A 12,121-nucleotide genomic window follows, 5' to 3' on the forward strand; every position below is an offset into this window, starting at 1 on the left:
TTTTATTAGTATGTTACATCATTCCCATCAGACTAGTAATGCTACCAATTGTTGGATATGTGGCCGACTCCCTCCCTATCAGAACTATAAAGGAATTCTACCTCTCTTTCCATACTCGTTCACACACAACGGCTCCTGTGGAGCATGGTTTAGTTTAATTAATTCCTTAGACTCAAACACAGCAGTTTATCAAGACAATTGGGTATGGGGAAATCTGAACTTAGTTTTATTCAAAGTCTGCTACCCCGACAAGGAGGGTCGTCCCAAAAGAACAGGAACTGATCTAGAAAATGAAGTATATGGATTAGGTAATTTTACGCTTAATCTCTTGATCTTGAATGTCGAATCCGAAGCTACTCCAATTTTGCCCGCCATGTCAGTATTTCCAGTAAAAGGTGAATTATGTGTAAGAAAGAATGGTTCCATACATATGGGCCATAGTAGATGCACTACTGTAATAGAATTCAGTGATCAAGGCAAGTCTTCGTTTAGAGCTTCTCGCCATCCCTACTTTGTATGTGGTCAGACTGCATATATGCGTTTGCCTCTAGATTGGGATGGTACCTGTTACATTGCATTCCTTTTGCCACCTGTTTTTCTAGCTCCTCCTGATTATCACAGAAATACTCATTTAGTACACAATAGAGAAAGGAGAGATCTCCCAATAGTCGATTACACTGAAACAGCATGGGAAAAATACACAGATTTCAATAAAGGTCTCTTTCCCTATATAGGTACAGTTACCAATAGTAAGCTAATACGTAGATTAACCAGGACTCTTGAAGCTGTAGTGAATGAAACTATTTCCGCCCTAGGCAATTTGACAGAGGAGCAGTCTGCGATGAGGATTGTTGTTCTTCAAAATCGTCTTGTCCTTGACGTCATCCTGGCCGATAGGGGCGGAGCTTGTAGGGTCATCGGATCAAGCTGCTGCGTATTCATACCAGAAAATTCGCCATCTGTATATAAAGCTATAACTCGCCTTCATAAGATTGTGAGCCAGATACACCAGAATCCAGGCACTTGGACTTGGTCCGGGTGGTTTTGGAGCGTGTTATCAGCCTGGGGATGGAGAGTTCTATCATTCCTAGGTATTGGCCTTCTTATACTATTCAGTTGCTGCTTATGCCTGCAATGTGGACCAGCGATTTGTGGTCTGTGTGCCACTTCGTGTATTCCACATCAAGATTTTCATTCAAGATCCCAGAAGAAAAAAGAAGAACAAATGATGCTATATGAACAGATCAATGGATTGATGAAGATTGATATCTCTTGACGGGCAAGTAGGGGACAAGGAGGGAATGTGGAAATATGGATTTTTATGATCAGTTATGTCCCCTATCTTGGACCCCAACGGTTTCATGTATAAATCGCAAGTACATGTATGTTCCCTCCAGTTCCAGTTATGAAGACGCAAATACATGTGCGTCCACCGTCAACATGTCCTCTTTCAGATCCGCCATGAATGGGCTGGATATTCGACTCCTAAGTACGAAAGGCCACCGACTTTATATGGCTTAGTTATGCCATTTTACAGTTCAGGCGAGTAGGCCTTGATTCTGCCATCAAGCTTTCCCTGCTTTCTGCCTCTGAGAGCTCCAGTCTGAGCCTGCATCTGTGACCATGAACTTTGTCTCATTCCCTGCGCGGCTCACGGTGCCTGACATCAGCTTGCCGCCTGCCAAGAACTGTATTTCACCTTCGAAATTATCTGCTCCGCTCCCTGCCCAATGCATTCCTGTCTAGTAGTTTAAGTAAACATCCTGCCAGCTACCGAGCAAAGGCCCGGCTTCTCTGTCTTTATGCAAGTAATTCATAGCCCTGTTACTATGGATGATTTCTGCCCTCGCATCTAGTGTAGACACTTAGACGCTTGTACACGCACTAACAGTCAGTATAGTCAGTATAGAATAAGATTCTACTCTAAGAGACCTCTCTTTTGGATAACATAGCTCTTTAAACATAGGATGTTAGATAAGATTTGGGATTAGGTTGACTTGACCCTCCAGACATCTGTCGCCACATGTAGAGTTAAATGTCAAATCCCCTTCACCCCCTAGTCGCACGTCAATCATACGTCATGCTGCTGCGCGCGCATCTCTGCCAAGTATTTCTGCTGACATTGCGAAATTATTTCATAGGTCCACCCATATGTGACATCACAACCAATGACGTTTCCTTGTTACTCCCAATTACGCCTCCTTCAGCTACGCATGTGAAATGTTATCTTTGTTATCAATTGTTACGCCTCTTACATTGGTTTCATTGTAATGTCTGTTCTATAAAAATGATTACTTATCAATAAAGTATTGTACTTCACTTCCTGAACCTCCGTGGTGATGGAACTTGGAGGCCACGATTTCGAAATCGTCCATTGGAATAAAGCCCATTCTGAAACCTCTTATATCACGGATTCTGCCTCTTATTTTACTGAGCTATTTTACTAAGATTCTGTATCAAATTCAGTCCCGGTAATTGAATTATTTACCACAGTTGTATATAATATTTTAAATGCTGCAGTTGTGAAATTATGATACTGTGAAAGAACTATAACGAGTCTCTTTGACCTTACATCAAAGGCAGTGAAGTGCGGTACTGTTGCAGAGTTAAGATTTTTTTTCCACCCTGAGGATGAGGGCAAAAGCAGAGAGCCCGATAGGGACCCATCTCAGCACCTGCTTTTCAGAACTGCCAGTGTTGAGGACCGGCAGGACCGGGCCCACTTAAACCCCTGCTGTAAGCACTTTAAATAATAGTAAGTCTCACGTGCATCAGTAATTTAATTACAGTATCTCTTTAACCTGAATACTTGACATGTATAACGGTAGCAAAAATAACAGTTGATGGACAGAATGCAGAACAATGTCATACATTCACCCCACTACAGAGATCTGGGCCTAAATCCATCGTTTTTTTGCACACCATGCCGTTCCAGTTTGAACCCAGCCATATGCAAATCAGTCTTGACCCTGTGCCCCATAGGAACAGTCCAGCCCGAACTGCCAAGCCAGGTCCTTCCTGGACTGGAAACAAACATCCTAGGTCCGGTTTCGGGGTTTCACCCTTCTTCAGCCAGGATAGCTTGATTCCAGTGGCATGGAGAGCACGGGACCCACGTCTGGGCATACCCTTCCCACTCGGGGTGACAAATGCAAAAACAACAGTTGATGGGCAGAATGCAGAACAATGTCATACATTCACCCCAGTACAGAGATCTTGGCCTAAAGCCATCGTTTTTTTGCTCACCATGCCGTTCCAGTTTGAACCCAGCCATATGCAAATCAGTCTTGACCCTGTGCCTCATGGGAACAGTCCAGCCCGAACTGCCAAGCCAGGTCCTCCCTGGACTGGAAACAAGCATCCTAGGACCGGTTTCCGTAATCATTACTGTGTTAATTCATTAATATTTGTTCTAAAAGTCCCCGTGAAAAAATTTGTTTCTATAAGACGACATTTTCTTTCAGCTAATGAGAAATCGATCTACCTATTGTCTTTGGTTGCTGCCTGTCAGTACGTACACTGATGGACCTAAGGCAGTAATACCAGAATAAATGCCAGAAAAAGCCTCGAAGTTGCATATCATGTGTTCTCGACAAATACAGAAAAAATCTTGAGTGTGAAAGTACTCAGTAGAACAATTTTTTTGTGTGGAAAATTACAAGTGACAATACGGCCACATAACCATTTCTGCAGCTTAATGTTCAGTTTAAATTGAAACCTTGCCATGAATACAATTTGAAAGGGATTTATAATGACCAGTATTTCACCAGCTGCCTGAAGAATTGTTCTTTTGCCATAAAATCCCAGTGGTGACTATGTGAAAGATGGGGCCTCTCATTAGCAGGCTATCAAGTAAACCAAAAATGTCCCCAGTGAAAGTTACAAAGCAGAAATGCATGATCGGGGTTTAACAAGCAGACAAGTCTGTTATCCCTTTCTAATACGGTCTTGCAATGGCAAGCCTATGGTGTTCCAGCTCCTAAACAGGCTGTGCTTAGGTGCTGAGCACCTGCATGCCTCCCCTTTGGCAGGAAATTGATGTCTTGAAGACATTTTGTATCACATGTCCTTTTAGGGCACCTTGGTTGTGCAGCAATACTTGCCAAGAATCTAAAGTTAAGTAGAATACTAAAACATGTCACTTCAGAAGCACAAACCATTAGCAACCCCAGCACTAAACCCCTGAGCCTGGGCTGATCCAGCTCTTGTCTTAATACAGGATCTATCATCTAATTGAGCCACGGATGGAGCACTGCAGGGCAACTCCAAGGTTTTTCCCATAGTGTGGTGAAGTGCTGATCCTTGTCGGGGATGCCACATATTTTAAGTTGAACATACTGTAACATAATTTGTTTTCAGGCGTGATTTGCATTTTTTGATTGTAGTAATTTCTTTTATAACCCAGAGGGGAAAGATTTTTTTTATGGTATTTGCTTCTTGTGCGTGCAGCGTGAAGCTTGATAAAAGGTGAAACTTGATAAAAGTTTGCTGTTTTTCAATCTTTAATTTCTGTGATTTTTTTTTATTTTTTAGAAGTCGATTTTTTTGACCCTAGCAAAACATGTGTTTCTTTATTTCAGCTTAGAAGATGGTAGTTACCCAGTCTGCAGTCTGAAGAGTGACAGCGATGTAGGAGATGACGAGCCACCACCCAGCAGAGATGAAAAGTCTGGCGGAACACGGTGGAGGCCATCAACCCAACGAGCCACAAGGAATAAACGAGTGAGCACTGGACACGACCCCTCTGTCTATCTTCACCAGATACGACATTAAGACACTAAATAGGAAGGCGTAGAAGGGCGCTCCCAGAATACCTTCGGCTTCCTTTCCAGGTCATAGACCTTCGTGCCAAGTACCGTTCCAGATGAATATCACTGTGAGCAAGGACAGTAGTGGATTCTATACTTGACATAGGGACATGCAGAAAACCAGGTAGCACTGGAAAGCAATATTTCTGACACTCCATAACCCACCCGAGAATGTCTATTCGAGTGATGTATTGGACAAAAGAGAGGGAGCGACGTTTATCTGCAGCAAAGAGTGGGACCTACATCTTTGTTTTTCATTCTAGATTCTAGTTACGCCAAATAAAGCATGGACTTCAGTGCAAAAAGCTTAGGGATGGTTAGGGGGGTTACGCACAAATATATCTTCGCTCCATCTCTGTTCTTAAACACTAAAAAAAATGTCTTTTCTTCTTTAGTGCACATACGGACAATCATTATAATGCTGCTGCTTTTTGAGTGCAATAATTTGCAATTTATTTACCGCTAATAATGCCTAAACAGGTTTTCAGAGGCAAAGCTTGCAGGGTGTGTTATTGTGGCCAATTCGCCACCACAGATAGGCTGACAAAATGCATCTTAATCATTTCCTCTACCTTACCAGTAACATTAACTTTATTTGATTACACACTAGAAGTGGAAGGCCACTTCCTATTTATTATGAAAACAGCATGTTTGTTATTAAAAACATTCATTGTAACGATTGATGACTCTTTGTTTGGAATATAAATGGATTTTTTTCTTAAAATATTTACTTGCTAGAGAATTTAAGAAGTGCAGCAGACAACTTAGTGGAACTGGATGAGCAAAGGATGCTTGAATGAATAATGAATCAATGTTTTTATTAAAATACTATCACCCACTAAGGGCATCCTGGCACTAGCACTGCAAACTCCCCAGTCTGAATGGATTAAGTAATGAACAGCCCAGCCTTCTGTTTGATTCTAAAGCGATAATACATCTGCTGGTTTATTTCAAAGATTCGGTGCTAGATAGCTGAAAAAACAACCCCCATGTATTGTACTAAATATGTGGGGTGTGGAAGCAACTTTACTGTGAGAAAAGCGTAGGTACCTCCTTGGTTCACAGAGCCTACATTTTGAACGAGTTGTAGATGCGGGGCAGGACTAGATATAAAGAATTGCTGTAATCAAGGCGGGAGGTGATAAGGGTCTAGATGAAACGTGCGGCATAGGTAGGACTTTCCTAAGGGATCGGAGAAGACCAAAGCAGGTGCCATACACTTTAGAGATGTGGTTGGAGGTAATATCAAACCAGATGACAGGGTTTTGGTAGAATGTGAAGGTTGGAGAGGCTGTTCCAGTTCCTTTGGCCACCATTCCCAAGACCAAGAAATAGAGTTGTTGCACAAAAGCAGAATCTCGGTTTTTTTCTCACTATTTAGCTTGAGACAATTAGAAGCCACCCAGTTGGTAAGTTGAATATGCTGGAGGCTTTTTAAATAAACATGTTGATCTGAGTGTCCTATACATAGAATAAAACCTCAGAGCTAAAGGAATGCACTAGTTTAGCCAGAGGATAAGCAGAGACATTGAAGAGAGAGGGATTTAAGGAGGCACATTGTGGGACTCTTTACTTAAGATTGGAAGGGGCAGAGGACATGGGAGTGATAGAAATAGATTGAGTCTGGCAATTTATGAAGGAGGCAAGCACAAGGTTGCCGTTTGACAGACACCAAATTCCAGTAGGTGCCTGAGTAGGATAGGATATCGCACAGTGTCAAATACGGCAGTGGAAATTAACACAATCAAGGCAACCAATCTGCTGAGATCCAGACAGCAACAAAAGTTGTCAGGAACTGCCAATAACATGGATTTGGTGCTGTGGGCAGGTCAATAAACCTGACAGAGTAATCGAGAAGGAGATTATCTTTGAGATATTCGGATAGCCGGGCATTGATGCGTTTTTCAAGAATGTTGCTGGGAGAGCCTTAAGAGAGACAATAGCTGGTAGGGAGTTTAGGTTCTAGAGATTTTTTTTTTCGAGAGTGGGATCATATTGATGCTACAGTGGCTGAGTCTAGATAAAAATTAGCGTGGGCTATTAAGTGTGTTTCGATAAGGGGGGATCCTAAGAAGCAAATATAGGGTAGACAGGGGTCCGAAGAGAGTCAAATTTGGTGGAAATTGCCAGGTGCTCAACTTCGTGCAACAAAATAAGGGAGAATTTAGATAAAGCACAGCCTGAGGTAGAATAGGTTTTGCTATCCAGATCCAATTGCGGGAAGTCTGAGTGAAGGAAATCCTTGTAGATGGTTTTAATATTCTCTGTAAGGAAAGTAGAAAAGTTGGAACAAAGTTCTTGAGAGGGTGTAATCTTGGGCCTGGAGGCACTAGGATTGAGACAGGAGTTTAACAACCAAGAAAATGTATTTGGATGATTTAGCAGGCTTCTCAGTTTTAGAAGCCAGATAAAAGGCATGGGTGGCACAGATAGCACTGAGATTTTTTTTTCAGTGCTGCTTTATAAATAGATTGTAGAAGGGATCATGAGATGATCTTCAGTCGCGCTCTCAGGACACAGAGGGCCAGATTTTCAAAAAGAACACGCGATGCAGCGCAGCACCCAAAGAGGCTATGCTGTGTTGCGTGACAGGGAGAAAGGAGGAGAGCGTCATATGTACAGAGATATGGCTCTCTCCTCCCTTCTTCCTAGCACCAGCGCTGATTTCAGCTGCTGAGCGCCACGCACACACCTTAGTGCTAGGGTGTATACTTGAGTCTAGTATAGGTTTTGTACAGGAAGGGTGCCCGTCCTGTACAAAATACCATCCCTAGACAAGTTTAAAAGCTTTTCCCACTTTATATATGTGCTGCACTGTGCAGCACACATGAAAAGTTGGAAAAGGAAGGAGAAATAGAAACATTTCTCATGTTAGGGCCTCTTTTGAATTAGTGTTAACTTTTAGCGCTAAGCCCTGTCTACTGTTGTTTTTAGATAGGGTTTGCGTCAAAAGGCATTGGGGGTTGCATGGGAACGCCCATGTAACACACATGTAACTCCCCCTTGGCGGCAAGTAATGCAAAGCAGTGCTTTGCGCTACTTTTAGGGTACTTTCCCGCTGGAAAGTAAATTAAAAAAAAAAATTGTGCTGGTTAGCGTCACTTTTGTGACACTAACCCAGCGCAAAATGTTTGAAAATCTACCCCAGAGAGTATTTTTGAGGGACCCAAGCTCTTTGTTAAACTAAGGCGCAGATGACAAGGGTTTAAGCGAATACAAAGTGTTAAGAGGTATAGCTTTGTCTAGGGCGCAGGAAATTGAAAATTTAAATTGCTCTGTATACTCTGAAGGATGACTATGAGGTATGAAAGTAGTAGTAGCTAAACCCTTAATAAAATCAGAGGCGAGGAGCTTGTACCAAGATCTTTTGTCAAATGAGGGGAGTAGAGATGGAACAGAATGGGACAGGATAGAGACAGAAAATGGGAGAGCATAATGGTCAGACCAGATCAAAGCCAGAAGTGTGGCAATAGAAAGGGCAGAAATGATAGCAAAAATAAGTTCATGGGCTCGTCCTACTCTGTGGGTGGGTTCCTGGACTGTTTGTTTGGGGCAGAGGGCTGCCAAGGTTTCCAAGAGGATGGTGGAATCACAAAAGGATAAATCATCCAAGTCCTAATTCAGGTCACCAAAGACTTAAGTGAGCGTAGTTGAGAAGGTGGAGGGAAATGGCGTTAGTTAACAGATTACAAACATTTGCCTAGGATCAAGGAGGGCGATGTAAAAGCATTCTCAAGACAGAAAAGACCATGGGAGCTTTCAAGCAAAATAGAAGGCTTTCAGTACCTTCTAGGAAGAATCAATGCTGTGATGGATAGTGAGAGCTATGAACAATAGCTACACCACCTCCTGGTTTGTCTGTCCTATTCCAGCATCTGATAGAGTAACCATCACCTATGGTTTCAAAACTGTTGTGTCCAGAGGCCTCTGTGAGTGATGTTTCAGCTAGAAATACGGCATCCAGTTTGTGATTGTGGATAAAGGGCCATAAATCAAGATTGCGTTTGAGTAGAAATCTAATGTTAATTAAAAAGGGCAAAGGGTGGGTGTCCCGAGGACGACAAGTAGTGTGAGTGGGAGCTGGGTAGTCATAGATTGGTGTTTTACAGCTAAAGCTTGAAGATCCCATCAGAGAACTAACTCCAATATGCTGACAAGGATGAGTAGGAGAAACAAGTCTGGCAGGTAGTTGTCAGGAGAGACCGTCTCTGGTTCGAGGGGCACGGGTCCTGGCACTTGGTGCGCCCAGACCGCAGACAGACTTCCTTTATGTGCACATACACTCAGGGCGCCATTTTGTAGATGTTCCAAGGACCGGGATGGTGGCGTCTCGGTAAAGGGAGCTGTCCCATATGTCCTCTCCCACCCACAGTTTCAGGCGAAAGTCAAGCACAAAAACCCAACAAACGGATACAAAAAATAATAAAATGACGAAATTAAAATAAAAGGTGCCAGGCGACCTCCAAGAGAAACTACAAGGAAAGTAAACACAACAAGAAATAGCAAGCTGAAATAACAAGCATTTGCAATGCAATAGGTCTCGCATTTTCAAGAGTTTGAGCTATTAGCATTGTAAATGACAATGCCTTTTATTTGTTTTGAAAACCTGCAAGCGGTGCGTTAACGCGCACTTTGGGCTTATAGTCCTTGCTTACGAGAAGCAAGGCTGGCAGTAAAAGAGGCGCAGTTACTGCCACCCTTGCTTCTCATAAACAATGACTAGAAGTACAAAGTGTGTGCTTACGCTACGCTTGCAGGTTTTCAAAACACATTAATAAAAGGCATTGTCATTTATAATGCCAATAGCTCAAACTCTAGCAAATGCGAGACCGATTGCATTGCAAATGCTTGTTATGTCGTGTACTTTGGGCTTTTTCAGACGGGCCACTTGGACGGGCTCGCCTGTTTTCCGTGCGTCGCAAAAGGTTTCTTATCTTTATTGGGCCATGTGTTTGAAACACATGGCCCCATAAAGACAAGCTCCAGCGCGATCCTCTTTCGCTTTCGGCATTCCTGGGAGAAAATCCTGTTTGGATGTCGGTACTTTTTATTGTTTACTTATTTATTTCTACGTATTTCTGAGCGTACTATGCTTCTTTTGCCACGTGTGAAGGTGAAGAACCATCTTGCTCATAATTGTATTTAATGCGGTATAGCCAATGGCTGTCTACAACAGAGGGGTAAGTGTAAAAAAAATAAGTCATTCTCCAGGTACCAGAATCGAACGAAACACCTGGGCCTGTATAAACTACTCACTTGTGACATGGGGAATCTTCGGATTTGTGGTTGTAGGGGAGTGGAAGAGCTGGCTTGTATCCCACCGATGCATTTAAAATCTGCTGTCCTGCTGTTTTAGAAGCAGCTACTGCATGGGGAGCGCTTTGATGTCAGACCGCCAGGCCTCGACCAGTGCTGGCAGATTCCTTCCCATCTCATGTGCCTGGCATGACTGACTCCGTCCACCCCATCAACCTCTCAAAGGTACGGGCCTGTCGAGAAACTCGCCCTTTTGCCTAGTGACCTACCCGTTTCTGGCACTGCCGTGGTCCGAGACTGGAAGAGAGAGACTGGTAGTCGGATGCCTTAGAACATGAGTAGCAAAAGCGGCACCTTTTTTCAAAGTGTGAATTTCACACATGTCCTTGAGTTGTGCGGTTTCCACTAAGGAATTTATTTATTTATTTATTCCATTAAATGTGGGTTCTTGCGGTTTCGGCTTCTGGGCGACTTCAGTATAAAACGGCCCTCTTCCAGCTTGCATTAATCGATTCACAACTCTTTTGTGGGGAAGTTGTGTGCATAGCAGTGTGGCTTACATGTTTGGCTGAGTAACGTTTTTCGTGTTATCGTTTGCATGACAGAGGACGGCAGGGAATCAGAAACGGTAGGTCTGTGTTTATTGTAACTTTAGATAAGCCATAAATCTTGGAGTGCAATGTCAGTGTGGGAGCGGCGTGCGGGGCTCTGCGCGGTCCGTGTTTATGATAAGGCAACCAGGCAAATCACAGGCGCGCGCACACACAGTCACACCATCACACAAGCATATACCTACACGCGGAAACTCTCGAAAGCACGCAAGAGGATCAATACGCGTCTTCGCAGAAGCAAGGCTACATAAAAAAGCGGCTTTGAACATCTTTTGGAAAGAACGGGCTTTGTAAAAGAGTTCTGGTGGGACATTATGCGCAAATTAAACTGCTCTAAGGGACTGCCAACCATGGGGTTCACGCAAACTTTGTAGTAGTGCAGTATCTGTGAACACGGGCACGTGTGTGAAAGAGGAAGAGAGATGTAGAGAAGTGGGACGAGTGTGTACTCGTGAACTCTTCTGTGCTTCACCAAATATGTTCTATAAAAATGTTCAACTCAACGATACATCGCCTCACCTCGCTGTACTCAAATCAGATTTAAAACAAGCAAGAAGGGGGTGGCAAATGGTGTGCACTTTGATGTCCTCAGTGGCCGCGCGGCTCACTGAGGACATCAAAGCGAAAGTGATCAGGCAGTGCTTTTCAGGCTGCCAAATGGTGCGCGCGCCCGGCCGACGCACATGCACTGTATTTGGAGGCCTGAAAAGCCACTGTTTGCACTTCCAAAACTCGCTTACTATAAGTCTCGCCAGAGCAGCGCTAAAGCGCTGTCTCAGACGAGACCTAAAAATGCACTTAACTGCTCCGACGGTCACTCCCTTCCTCCCGATCCTCGCCGCCTGGACGTCCAGGAACTGCTGCACACTGCGCAGGCTCCCAGCTCCCAATTCCTGCGCTGCTCATATACTGGGAATACTATTCCCAGCATGCGAGAAGCGCTGGGATTGGTCTCGGCACCGAACTGAGGCGCTCATACATAGACTGGGAGCCTGTGTTGGTTTCTACACTCAGCTGTACAACGCAACTAGGTGGAGAAAAGTCAAGTTTACGGAATGCTGGACAATGCAAACATTCACCCCCAGTCACAAGGATCTGGATTTAATCCATCATTCTTTTGCTCACCACACCACCCCAGTTTGGACCCAGCCATATGCAAATCAGTCTTAAGCATTCCGTCCATCAATTGTTTCTTTTGCGTATGTCGCCTTAAGTGGGAAGGGTATGCCCAGATGTTGGTCCCGTGCTCACTACACCACTGGATTCAAGCTAGCCTGGCTGATGAAGGGTGATGCCCTGAAACCCTGTCCCAGGATGCTTGTCTCTGGTCCAGAGAGTACCTGGCTTGGCAGTTTGGGCTGGACTGTTCCCACAAGGAACAAGGTCAAGACTGATTTGCATATGGCTGGGTCCAAACTGGGGTGGTGTGGTGAGCAAAAGAATGAT

General features: G+C 43.9%; 1 protein-coding gene across 3 annotated transcripts in view; it reads left to right on the plus strand.

Moving 5' to 3' along the window:
- AVPI1 (arginine vasopressin induced 1) overlaps positions 1 to 5,485 on the plus strand; it is a 41,589-nt gene extending 36,104 nt beyond the window's left edge. For all 3 annotated transcript variants that reach the window (XM_085606367.1, XM_085606370.1, XM_085606369.1), the window contains one exon: positions 4,581 to 5,485. In XM_085606367.1, the coding sequence (XP_085462493.1) occupies positions 4,581 to 4,773 (193 nt within the window). In that variant the 3' untranslated portion in view covers positions 4,774 to 5,485. The remainder of the gene's footprint in view (positions 1 to 4,580) is intronic.
- Positions 5,486 to 12,121: the final 6,636 nt, after the last annotated feature.

This window comes from Triturus cristatus, chromosome 1_2 (assembly GCF_964204655.1).
Source record: "Triturus cristatus chromosome 1_2, aTriCri1.1, whole genome shotgun sequence".
Lineage (NCBI taxonomy): Eukaryota > Metazoa > Chordata > Amphibia > Caudata > Salamandridae > Triturus > Triturus cristatus.